Raw genomic sequence first — 13,523 nt, forward strand, 5'->3', positions numbered from 1 at the left:
CTTGCTATTCCGTGGTCTCAATTGGCTTGTTAACTGAATTAAAGCAGGTCTGAATGGCACCCAGCGAGACCCCACAGCCCGGCTGAACAATGCTAATTCCTCAGCGCTAACACAAGCTACAGGCAGCAGACCCTGTCTGTACCAAAGGAAGGCAGGACACATCTCACCGACATTGCTAGACTTTTCAGTTCAATGCGGAGAGGTGCCAACAAATGTGTTCAGGAATTTGGGAGCAACTGTTCAACCTCTGTGCACTACGGCATTATGATGTGGGGCCCTCCAGTGCTTTGGAGACATGCAAAAGGAAGCGGGGAAGTGTCTCAAAAGGCTGAAATATCAGTCTTGGCTCTCCAGAGAGCGTCCTATGTGTACACAGTCAAGTCTTAAGCACACAGGCCTCAGCACCCCACCCTCCTCTCACCTCCAACCCAGCTTTCAGAGGTGGATGACCACGTTCCTTGCTGCAGTATGGTGAAGATACATCCACTAAGGTTTCTGAGATACTTGGGTAATGCAAGGATGGAGGACCATTTCAGAGCAGAGGCCCCAGTTCATCAGCCATTTGACCTTCTGAGGTTTAGTTTATGCAGTAGTTCTGTTCTGCTTTGAAATTGTCCGAGTGAGTTAAATACATTGGCTGAGTTTCCAGATAGGCCATGCAGATTTTGCTACCCGGCAGCATAATTTACTGTCCTGAAGGAGCAACTAGGACACTCTCCAAATGCCAGCATTGTTTCCAGAAGCAGAAACCGTTTTCTCCAAAATTCACTAAATTCTCTAGGGTGCAGCACCTCACAGAGAAGCGGTCCTGCATGCCAGCAAACCTCCCAGCCTTGCACCATCTCCAGTTGCTCCTTTTGTATCTTGAGGAGTTCAGCCTGACGCAGCTGTAAGTTCCCTTGGCCTCAGTGGGCTGCACCCATCACAACCCTTGAAGCCCACTTCTTCTGTAGGGCCTTTCAGTGAATGTTGCATCTCTGGACTTTCATGGTTGTTTAAACCCAAGTTCCCCTAGAGTTCCGGGCCTTTTGGGAAAGCTGGGCTTATAAATCACTTTTAGAGACATGATGGCTTGAAAGCTGGTTTATCCATATGCACCTGCTTGTTAAACACCATCACTGTTCGCTTAGCTTGCACAGAAGACGCGTATCTCCAAAGAAGTGAGCAAACCCAGCATTACATGCATCCTTCTGCATACTTTTTTAAAAAGTCAGAAAACAACAATACAGCATGAGCTACAAACCCTATGTATTTATTCTTTCCAAAGCCAGAGATTTAGATCACTGCAGGAGCATTCATGCACACCAAGGATAAGTTAGGGGGAAAAAAGCTATTAATTTTGGAAGGCAAAAAGATGTAAGAAGAGGATACCCAAAAAAGATGTTTGCTGTGTCATACAGAACTCACCAAGTGTCCCCACAGCGCCCCAGCACCCAGCGCAGCTCAGCAAGAAGTGACAGCAGCTGAGGGCTGTGCAAACAGCAGCCAGCACCCTTACGTGAGGAGGAGCAGGCCGGGGGGCAACCTGCGTGCAGAAGGGCTGTGCCGTGGGGTGAGAACGGCACCGCAGCGCGCTGCAGAACTGCCACGCTGGCAGCGACACTGGCGGATCTTTCAGTCTCCTGGGTCAGAGCCGTGTAACAGCACAAAAACACAGTCTAGAAGCTCGTACGGCGTCAAAGCCTAGGCCCGACCCTTGGCCACCCTGGCCACAATGGCGTGTTTCACTTGAGCACGTACCTTCCTTGCCAGCACAGGTGGCAGCTCCCGGCTGCGCCGCGGCAGCTCCGGTGGCAGGGCAGCTCCCACCTCGCGCGGGCCAGCAGCTTCTGGCTCTCTGAGCCGTGGGACACGCTGGGGAGCACTGGGGTGCCCTGCTACGGGAAGCAGAGAGAAGCCAGCGGTTACAGGTCGCAGGTCTTGCAGGCACAGCAAGAACTGCCAGCACAGGAGAAATCCCATCACACACAGAGCTTATGAAGTCAAGGGTGGCAGGCTACCTGGGGCAAGGCAACAGTTTACACACAACCAGCAAACATTTGTTTTGCCATTTGCGAGAGCTTACAACTTTAATTAAGCCCTGAAAGATAATTTGAAAACACTTCTACAACCAACAGCTCCCTTTAGACGCTGGTGCAGGAGGGGGGTTTCCGCAGGGCTCCCCAGCACGGCAGCAGCTGGGCTGGCACCGAATCGTACGGGGAACTGCACTATGCTCAGCTTAAATTTTCATCATTCATACAACTGCCTTACAAACCTTCCTGGGGGCAAGCAAGTAATTTTTCCTCCTCGCTTTCAGCTGTACATTTGTTTCTTCTGCCTTTCCTGGCTCATACACCGTCACCATTTGTCCCCTGCTTGCACTGCCATTGAGCTCAGGGTTGAAGATCCTGACCCAGGCAGTGGCCAAAGAGATTGAGGAACTGGACTCGTGGGGCTGCGTCCTCACTCCCTAAAAGCCCAGGAAGGCACTGCATGAGGCCACAAGCATCTGACTTTGTCCACTACGATATCCAGATAAAACACATAAGCCTGTAAAAAAAGGACCGAATTACTACTTGAAATCTTATTTTTTTAGCTATAATAGGAGAATATACCTTCCTCAAAATACTCACGACTTTACTAGAGTCTGGCAATAAGATACGTGCAGGTAGACCTTATGACTGCAAAACTCCGGTTTAAGTGGGAGTCCTTCTAGGCTCATGTCTCTGACTGAGAACATTTGCTTTTTAAAGTGGGCAGGACAGATCTGGTCCAAATAATATCCCAATACCATACTTATCACAAAAAAAAATGCGGTTTTCTCCAAGTGACACTTTTATCTTTTTAAACCTTAAGCATCAACTTTCATTAATAGGTCTTACTACATGAACTCACCCCTCCTTGCTTTCTCCCCTTCACATCTGCGACAGTTCCCAGATTTCCTTCCCATTTCACGTGCACACACCCTTCCGCGAGCTAACTGAATCTAAAATCCTACTCATCGTAAAGCCACAGGCACCATGTGGACCAGCCTCAGCTCCCTGTTCCTGGAGTAGTGCTTGCTTAACTCGGGCACAAAGGGCGGGCTTTGTGCACTGTGCTTGTCCTTACTGGATCCTTCCCGTTAACCATTAACTTTCCGATCACAAGCCTCCCCCCCAGCTGGGTGCTGGACAGACAGGATGAGTCCCCACACACACTGACATGGTACCTGGATGAGGCCAGGATGGCAGCAGCCTTCCTCAAGCTGTTGCATGGCACTGCATCATGCTACTGCAAGCCCTCCAAAAGTTTATTTTGGCATTACTGCTCTCCAGTTTTCTCTCTGCAGCAAGTATGTGACAAACGTTATTATTTCCCTTTCATCCTCACACATATCCCTCTCCTCAGTGTATGAGGCCGTCTAATCTTTCTGTGAATTCTTGTCTGACTATCCCCTCCTCCAGGGAGCTCTTTTATCATTACTTAGCTCTCACTACGTGTGCAGGATTTTTTGAGTTTCTCATTACCTGGCATTTAATCATTGGGCTGTCTCCTCCCTTGGCAATGAAGATGCTAGCTAACAGCAGAGCTCACTTCTGTCTCTGTTGGAAAACAGAGGATGTTTCCTCCTTACTCTTGTACTTCCACATTTTATCACTACAGATTTTGCATCATATTAGACAGAAGAATTCACACCCCTCTCCCGCTCAAAATAGACAAATGACACAACATCCAGTTCTTTCTTGGAACACAAAAACCTGCATTCACTTCTGTATTTTTTGTTTTGACCCAAGTTTTACCTAGTTCCAGCAATCTTGAAATCTCAAGACTTTTCAACCGCTTCTGTGTCTAAGAATTTTAAAACTAGACCTGGTGATGGCCTCCTATTTTGCTTTGGCTGAGAGATGAAAGCAAGGGATCAAGGTGGAAGATTTGTCACCCTAAAAGAAGAGGAAAACAAAGCTGAACAATACACAACAATTTAACTTTTCTGTTATTTTATTGATATTAGTGAAGAAAAATTTAGATTTTATCAGTCTGATGTGTTACAATTGCTTTCTCCGGTGGGTGGACAGCTCCTACTGCTTATTTAAAGGCTAAATAATACTTCCCTATTGCATGATTAACTTCTACACTTTAAGTTCCCATATGGTATTGCTTTCTTCCTCTGGGTATATAAAATGGTCCATTAAGTCCATAATTCTTTTTTCAGAATCAACTGTTATTCTATCTACTGTTTTAAGATACATTCAAATAAAAAGATACTTAAGTTTACTTGCAATATGTGCACACATACAACAGCAAAGAGAGCTGATGACATTTTACTAAAACATTGTAAGTTCATAGAATAAATAGAAGTCTTCAAACACATGCAGTAACCAACCGATGTGTTTTTTTCTCTCAAAAAAATATCCTTAGTGTCCATAGCGCTACTGCAATAACTACTTCATTCAGAAAAAAACAACCCACCCACCTATCTCTTGTCACAAAGACTAAAAGACAGTTTCATTTATACAAGAAATTATCAGTGCTAATGATTTAGTAACAGTCTGGTACAAACGGCAATTCACGGCAATTACGTGTAGTGTGATAATGGTAACAAACAGGGAGCTTGATTTAGATGCCACAAGAAGTGCAAGGAAAGTGGATGTTAAGCTCTCCCCTTTTTTGCTCCTCTCCATCTTCCCCCTCCAAAAAAAAAAAAAAGTCTCAGCTCAGCTTTAGAAACAAGCTCCCCCCAGTCTGTTCCAATCCAAGATATTTCAATTCTTTCTACAAGCACCCAGCAGAAGTTTGGGAGAAACAGGCAAAAAAATTGCAATATAAGTTAAGATCGCCTGGCTGTAACTAAAGGTTGTGTTAGGTCTTTCGTTTCCTCTCTGAAAAAGCAGGGGGTTGTACGTTTGGTATTGGGAGGTGATTTTTCATTTTAAAACCACTGCGAAATAAAGCATTTCCCATAGTTTTACCTATGCCAAGGTCCAACTTTGGATGAAAAGGCTTCTCTGGAAACAGAAAGCAAAATGGGTGGGGAATATTCTCACCCCGCTTACAAGGCCATGGTCCTCAACACGCATGAAACCTGAAGGCCAGCGTGAGGACTGCAAGTTGCTCTTTCCAGCTTGTACCGTTCCATTACTAAATGTTTTTTGTGGTTCTCTTCTAAAGTTTTAAGGACGCACCTTTTCCTAATACTGGTTTTGCTACATGTTCTTTTATAACATTCTTATCTGTCAGTCTGTTCTGCAACTTTGACTTCTAGGAAGTCACTGCCACGTTGACCTCATGAGTTGTGAAAACTGTTTTCTTTGGGGGCACTGACAAAGCATGTTTCAGTGACAGCAACACACAGTAAAGCATTTTCCCTTCCACAATCCAGTGCAGCATTGAAAAACAAAAACAAAACCAAAAAAAAAGTCACAGAGTGTAAGTGTGCCAAATGAAACAGTGGTAGCAGGAATATGTCAGTATTCCAGGTACCCAGTAGGCCTGCTGACCTCAACACAGTATTAATTCAAGTTTGTAATCTTGGGAGGGAGAATACAGAACAGGGGGGGAAAAAAATAATCATCCATTCAGGCATAATAGCCAGGCACTCCAGTAATTCAGATCAGCTCATCTACAGAAGCAAAATTAAAACTAACACATGTTAAACTGAGTGCTTTTTTTTTTTTTTTTTTTTCAGTATTTAACAAAGCACAGATGCTCCCGTACTTCAAGTGATGTAATGCGAGGTCTCACATATCACATTCAATAGCTTCCCATGCACCTTTGACTCAAGTCAGGCTAGCTACAGAATTCACGTTTTCCTAGTCAAGTTATTTTTTGTTGGTTTTGCTCTTTTGTTTTTTTTCTCAGTGCATCTTAAAAAAAAAAAAAAACCCAAACCAACCAAAACACTTTTTCAAAAAGTTAGCAAGATAACCTTAATACAGCAATCATAACGTAGAGCCTTTTGCACTCAATTGAACAGCAAAATAATCCAATTAGTTACAATAGATCTGGTACATATTTACACATTTTATACAAAGTTTACACATTTCTCCCATTAGGCACGAAGTTGATTTGTCCAACTCAAGAGGCAATGAAGGGGTGGTGGGAAAAGGAAAATAAGATCGGAGAAAGAATCTGACTATTTTTCTTTAAAAAGACTAGCTGTAAAAATAAAGTCCTTCATCGTAAGCTAGTTTGCTTCGGGAGCTTGGTTCCCATGAGGATCCCCGAAGTGAGAGACGTTGGGCCTTTCATCTGCATGCTGGAACCCACCATGGTGGGGAAGCTCCGATTCCTTCGGATGCCAGTGTTCAGCTGGATGCCCCCGATGGCACTGGTCACGGCAGGGCAGCCCAATGGGAGACCATCGGATGCCAGGCCTCCAGGAACAAGGGCCCTCACTGGTCCTTGTGCCCCACAGAGAAGAGGTCCCTGGTCATCAGTTAAAGGAGGAACTGACGCTTGCCCTGAACTCACAACTTTGGTGATACCGAACCTCTTGACCTTGTCCACGAGATTAAGGTTGGAAACAGACACGTCAGTCTGACTCTCACTGTTCCTGATGTTCTTTTTATTCCTCACCTCCTTCAAGATCGAACTAGCAGGCTTCGAAGCCAAGAAGTTGTCGTAAGGTGGGCTGGTGCACTTGAACTCAAAAGATGGAGGGGAAGAAGAAGGTGTCTGCATAGGTGAGTTTGGTGGAGTGGAAGGAATGATGGCCATTTTAGGGGGGTATGTGCTCAGAAGGGTGCCCTTGCTGGCTCTGTCCCAGCTCTGTGGGTTGTACACTGCTGCCGAGATGCCTCTTTCCTTCAGCAGCCACACCAGCCCCAGAGACGTGCTCATCGTCGTTGTGGATTCCCGGAGGTTAGTGAAGGATTCTGCCAAACTCAGACGCCGAGGAGTACAGGGAGTAGCCACCGGGGTGCCTTTCAAATTGCTAATGCTGCCACAAGCTGGAGTAGGTGCTGCGTTAAGGCTGAAAGCAAAGGAGCAGTCAAGTTATTCTCTCCACTAGGGAATTAAAATTTACTGCAAGCAAGGTTTTTAACCCCGAGCTGGGCCTGTTATCCACTTCAAGAGGGCAGGAAACTGACAGTTCCCAGCTCTTCACCAATGTGTTAAGCACAAAACCATTGTCTCTTACAAAACACATCTCTCCACTTTGCCTACCTCACCACCTAGTCTCATGGAATTAATGCATTCCCCAACACCCACCACCATATTTCTTCTGATAACCTATCAAATTGACAGGTCCACGATCAACACCTTCAGTATTTATCTCCAGATATATATCTCCTGGCTGTCACTACCCCTAGTTGCTTCCATGAGACAAGGAAATGGAGGGACCAACCATATAAGCAAGACAGATTTACTTTTTAGTGTCACTTCTAAGCACACAGAACTGCTAGTCCTTCTAGTACTGCTGGGTCACAGCAGAGAGTGGCAAAGGAGAAGGGGAATGCATTTGCTACAGAAGCATCTGTAGCAAAGCTGTTGGAAGTTGACATTGCAACCAACATGCACTTCCGTAAGGTCAAACCTTTCTTCCCTTCTTTTGTTCAATTTGCTTTCATTAAAGGGGTAAGCGATGGGGGATCTGACTTTTGATGGAGATGCACAACTGTGAATAATCAGCAAAAGCCATGAGGAAAAAAAACCAGTCAAACTCTTGGTTGTCAACTGGCCAGTAGATAACTGACAACTCAGCAGCAAACCAAGCATGACAAAGAGCCATTCTACTGTTAATTTGGTAGAACGTTAATTTCTATAGCTTGAAACATTGCTAAGTTGATCCCCTATTCCAGTTAGTTCTTCTCAAAATAAACCATGTACAGGCAGTGGACAATACTAAATGGGCAACACTCTGCACACTTAGAACGAGAGGCTGGTACCACACATTTATGTTTAGTGTGATCTTACAGCATTTTCTTTCCTTAAGCACGCTACTGCTAGTTATGCTAGGGGTTGAGATTTCTTGAGGCACATCAAATAGCATTCCTTCTGGTGCATTGTTTTCTCCCCAAAAGCTGACCATCAGAACGAACACATACTCAACGCACCACCTATTTCCAAAGAATTACCAACACAAAGGAGACATGCCAAACACTTTGGGCCACAGTACGAGATCTCATGGACAGCGAGGTTTCTGTGTTACTGGCACTGCAGTGCCACCCTTAAAAAACTTGTTTCTAATAGATCGGGCTAGCCACTGTATGTTTACCTATGGATAACCCCACTCAAAATTTATGGCAGTCCAAGGTACACCATTCATCAAGTAAGGCATGGTGTACTCAGTTATTCCAGAAACAAGGCAGTGGGACATCCATGACATTACATTCCAAATTTGTGTCTATTTGAGAGAATCCCAAGGGTTCCACACACTTTTAAAAAAAACAGCTTTCCAACTTTTTCTAACCATGCTCAAATGATGGTTTTTGCCACGTGTACACACACACACACACACAAAACTGAATCCCATGGTGGTATTTCCTAGGCATGGACTCATCCCCTCTAATGGCATTTAAAGGGTCTTGAACAACGCAACACTTGATGCTAACAGAATTCACTGACCTGAGAGCTCACCACAGTTCAAAGGCGGCAATCTTCCCCTTCATCTTGCCAGGTTAGCAAGCAGAAGACACTCAGCCAAGAGGCAGATAAAAACCAACGCCAGTGCAAAAGAGTGGGAAAACCAAGCAGCTAGGAGGGGAAGGAACAGGAAAGAGCAGGATCTTCCCTTTTCAGCAGAGCCATGCTGTTGGATTGGCTCAGTTATAACACACAGCTTTAGGTAGGGTTTTCTGTACCAAGAAATGCATCAGACAGCCACATTAAGACAGTCTGGTTGGATTTCCAGGCGCAGAGAAGACTCAGGCCAATGAATGAGTTGCATTATTTTTGTCCATAGGGACAAAGAGGCCTAGATATTATCTTAACTGGAATTTGAGGTCTCATTTCACCTTACATTAATGAACTCCGTGCACCCGATGCTACTGTGCATGTCAGGTTAGACACCCTGGAATGTTTTGCTTTAAGCCACAGTTTCTGATGAGCTTAGAACATTTAACGTTATACAGTGACCAGGTGACACAAGTTAACATAGCAGTACAAACTCTAGTCCAGTGATCTTCTAAAAATCAGCAGTACTTTAGTATCTTTAAGGCACTCTTTAATTAAGAAAATATTAGCCTGCTGCTGTGAAGTCTCAAGTCATGTCTTCTTTCCATGGCTAAATAGGATGTGACCAACATCATCTCCGCAGTGACTTGCAACTGTACCAGCTTCTACGGTAAGCAAGTGAAACTGCCGAAGGATTTTTATCCTGCAGTTGCGATTCAACAAGAGGAATCCCCTATACTCCTCCCTGTAAACTGTGAAACATGTTTGAGAAAACTAGTATGAAGAGCAGCGTAATTTGAAAAGCAGCCTTGCTGAGTGGCTCCAAAATTGGTCTTCTTGCAAAGGCAAGCTCTCCTTGTGTCCCCTTCGTCCTGCCTGGATGGAACCAGTGGCAGGGGAGGACCACCCCTGGCAGCACAGCTCGGGAGCACACCCGCGCTGTGGGCAAGGCTGAGGGGAAAGGAGAAGGCAGTTCACAGTTCTCTTTAAGCACTGATTGAAGCTGGACCTTCATAGCTCTGATTCCAGTTCATGGCAGAACTACAGAGCAGTGACAGCCACCGTAGTGCATGTCCCACACTGGCCGAACACAGAAGGACGCAAGTCTTGAACAGTGTGAGGGAAGGAAAAGAAAGAGAAAGCGAGCTTAACTGCATGAACTGACTTTCTACAGGGTAGGACCAAGTACCTTCTGGAAACCCAGACATAAGCAGTGTTAATTATCAGGCCTCCAAGATGTCCCAGTCAGAAAATGAAAACTACAGCACTCCAGCGAGTTAACAAGTCCAACAGCTTCATTCCCTCCAGCTCCAGATTTCAGCTGCACAGATATTTACATTAGTATTTCCACTAATTTTTCAGCACAGGACACACTACAGTGCAACAAAAAAACCAAGACATCCCTGAAAGAAAGCGGCTGTTACGTTGTGTTGCTTTTTTTGTTTGCTCATTTTGGTATTGCTTTAACACGGAAATATTTTCCCCATCAAACTGACCAACACTGCAGAGCAACCTGGACACAACCACAGAAAGAGACTCAAACTGGCCTCAGCAAGTCAGACCAGGGACAGTTTCAGAGTTAGACTGAGAAAAGAAACAAATAAATAAGCACCTCATTCAGCTAGATGACATTTAGTCAGGTTAGAGTGTCACCTGGGTTAGAGGCTAGGTTAAAGTGCAACCAGGTAGGTAAATATCCAAACTCTTTGGGTTAGCTGGTGCCACACACACTAGCATTCCTTGTACGTGACCCTGCCAACACAGACACTGCTGGCAGTGTTGCTCACCCCCTGCCACGCTGAGTCACAGTCTCTGCCCTATACCTCCTCCCAGCATAACGAGACATAATGCAGTTTCCTCGTCCTCCTCACATGACCTGCGAAGAATCGTTTATAGTTGGTAAGGACCAGCTCCTTAGACATGTCTGCTGAAAACATCACGTTGTGCTCTTCTTCCTCCTGAATGAATGATGAACTTTGGCTTAACTAAGGCAGCTGAAAACGTACCGAATGTAGCTGTCAGTTATGGCCGATTTGTTAGATTTAGTAACCAACATAATCAAGGAGGTTACTACGACCACAATTAATAGCAATTCGACAATGACAAGAAAATCAAAATAGAACTGCAGCCATATAAAAGGATCTCTTCAGTAACGGCGTTGAGGGGAGAGGAAGACAGAAGAGCGTAAAGAAAAACCAGCCAGGCCACAATTAACTAACTTATTGCCAAAAAGGAAGCAGAAAAGTTAAATTTAATCATCACCCATTTCCTTTCCACCTTGCAGGCTTTTGTATTTAATACCCTTACTTTTCAGGTGTCCACCTTATTTTTAGGCAGTTGCCACCAACCTCACATCTCAACAAGTCTGGACACATCATCTCTGAAAGGGGACCTACATAATGGCACACTCCGGCACAGGAGCTGGAAGGGGCCGAGAAAGCAATGAGGCATTTTCCTTCTAAACAGAAAAAACATTCTTTAAATACTGATTTGCTAAGGAAGGAAAGTTCCCTTTTAAGTACGAAATTTACTCACCCCAAACAGTTCTCAGATCTTCACTTCCATAAGGCTAAAGAATTCCCATCTATTGGCATGTACTGCCTATACATGGCAGTTGCTATTATTAAGCCAATTCCATTAGTTTCAGTTTGGCAACTCTGAACTAATTTCCAACAATTACACCAACAAACAAAGTAGATGGCTCCTGGTTTTGATTAAGGCATGTTTCCTCGTCCACTCCTCATGTACTCCCTGGATTTCTTTACCTGCGCATGTTTTGTTCTTCTGGGCCAAATGTTTAGATTTTTCCTCCCTGGTAAAATCTCTCATTTTTTTTGTCAGAGACCACATTCTGCGTATTCACACATGAACACTACGACTAGTCTGGGATCAAGAGTAGTCAGGTTTGGATACTGGAAGCCAATTTAGTTAGGTCTGATCCTGCAATATTTTAACTAGAGACAACAAAATTTAAGGTATTTTGACTGGCCTTCTAAAACAATACACATGCCTCTCAAAGAAAATCAGGATGAGGTAGCTCAAATTGGGAGGAAAAATTTAGGGGTGTATTGCAATTCACCAATGCAGCTAATGCTTTTGCTTATGCCATTACTTTGCATTTGTTTAGAGGGAAAACTCTGACAGAGCTAAATGCTTTGCCACCACAGGAAACCCTTACCTTGGTGTGACTCGTGTGAGTTCATCAGAAGGGTGCAGAATGCGGCAGGTGGTGAAGGTGAAGGTGGAGTTGGTTTGTGACATGCACTTCCCAGGATGAGGTACTAAATTAAAAAAAAGCAAATTCTTTGCATTTTACACAGAAAAAGGGAAAACCAAACTTCTGTGTGCTGATAAGACAGATGCAAAAAGTGATGAGGTACCAGAGATGGGATCAATGCAAGGAAAGTGAAATACACAAGTGCTACAGCGTTCTAACAGACACTTGTTCGAAACGCATCTAGAACTCCAAGGCCAGTGCTAACTAAAAGTGTCTGCTGAAACTTGCCCATGATCACTAACACTGCATGTAAGTCTTGCTCAAACCACATTTAGGCAAAGCAGTGCCTGAAATGCTAGTCCTCATCTAAACTAGCAACTTGCATCAGTGGGAAATCACAAGCAGCATTTTCTAGTATCAGCTCAAGAGGGCAAAGATACTCTGAATGCTTGTGCATTTCAGCTTTTAGATCGATCCACAACAAGGTATCCCCATCACTTCTCAGTAATGGATCCAGCTTGCTAATACTACAGGAATACAGATTGCTGGGGCGGGGAAAGGACTGACACATGTTATTGTTTCTCTGTCTCTGACTTTTCATATCCACAGCAAGGAAAGGGGCAGTTGTTTGGATCCACTACTGTACATCTGTGACACTTCTCTTGTGCATGTGTTCAGATTCTTTAAGAATGTATGTCCTCTACTGCACTATATAGCAGTTTTTGAATATTTGTAAACAGTGTAGTAAATAATTTTCCCCACTAATGCTGCTGTAAAAATGCCACTCCGTCAGTGTACCAGTAATTTGCAAAAGCAGCAATACAGCTCAATTTGAAAAAAATAAGGACTGAGGCCAATTTCTTTCTTCGTAGTAGAGATACCGCTGCGGACATATGAACCTGCTATATAATGCAGCTGTGGCCATTGCAAAATAGCTACAAAATTTAAAAGCCATGCATCTGAAAAGCTGGTTGAAAAACACCCCGTTAAGTATTACATCAAAGATATCATGATTGCATAGGTTGTCTTACTTAGTAACCAAACTTAGCAGTGGTCAAAAGACATGCACAATAAAAACCCGTGTTGTAGCTCCCTCCCCTTCATCCTACCCAACCCTCTGAGCCATTCCCTGATTAAGCCACATTTTAATACCACAGTACACAACTATTCAACACATTGCAAAGGACAGACGGAACAACCAGCTAGACCAGACACCATTCTGAACTTCCAGAGAAGCTTAGCAGAAGCAAGGCAAGTCTTAATTGTGGCTGTGTTCCCTTTTTCATATACAAAGTATCACAGCTCCAAAATAGTGTGTGCAGTTAGGTAGTCCTTTAAGAACACATAAAAGCAGTGTGTGAAGGGCAGCGCATGGGGAGTGTGAACAGTGGAAGCAGAAGTGGCTAAGCATACAGCGTGAGGTAACTTCTAGTTAGCGCTGGAACATACTGCTGTATGTTAAAGAAGGATCTTTCTAAAAACCCACTGGAGTGTCATGTTAGCACACTCAAATGTTAGCACAGCATAACAACAAGCTCTACTTCACCTCCAGAGATGGTAACTATGATGCTTCAGGAATCCAGTTGCTTTAGAGATTAGTGTGAGTACTATAAAAGCTATTACAAGGGAGCACAGCCTAGCAATCATGATTCTCTCCATATTGTAGAGAGTTAAAAGAAAATCTGGAGAAAGAGCTCAAATAACTAGACATGAAAAAAATCGGTTA

General features: G+C 44.1%; 1 protein-coding gene across 10 annotated transcripts in view; it reads right to left on the reverse strand.

Annotated features, from left to right (window-relative positions):
* Positions 1–3,945: 3,945 nt before the first annotated feature.
* The window catches only part of TRAK1 (trafficking kinesin protein 1), a 140,923-nt gene continuing 131,345 nt past the window's right edge, over positions 3,946–13,523 (reverse strand). For all 10 annotated transcript variants that reach the window (XM_056334474.1, XM_056334473.1, XM_056334476.1 and 7 more), the window contains 2 exons: positions 11,759–11,861; positions 3,946–6,937 (listed from right to left, as the gene is read on the reverse strand). In XM_056334474.1, the coding sequence (XP_056190449.1) occupies positions 6,139–6,937; positions 11,759–11,861 (902 nt within the window). In that variant the 3' untranslated portion in view covers positions 3,946–6,138. The remainder of the gene's footprint in view (positions 6,938–11,758; positions 11,862–13,523) is intronic.

The sequence above is a fragment of the Falco biarmicus genome, chromosome 4 (genome assembly GCF_023638135.1).
Source record: "Falco biarmicus isolate bFalBia1 chromosome 4, bFalBia1.pri, whole genome shotgun sequence".
In the NCBI taxonomy this organism is placed as follows: domain Eukaryota; kingdom Metazoa; phylum Chordata; class Aves; order Falconiformes; family Falconidae; genus Falco; species Falco biarmicus.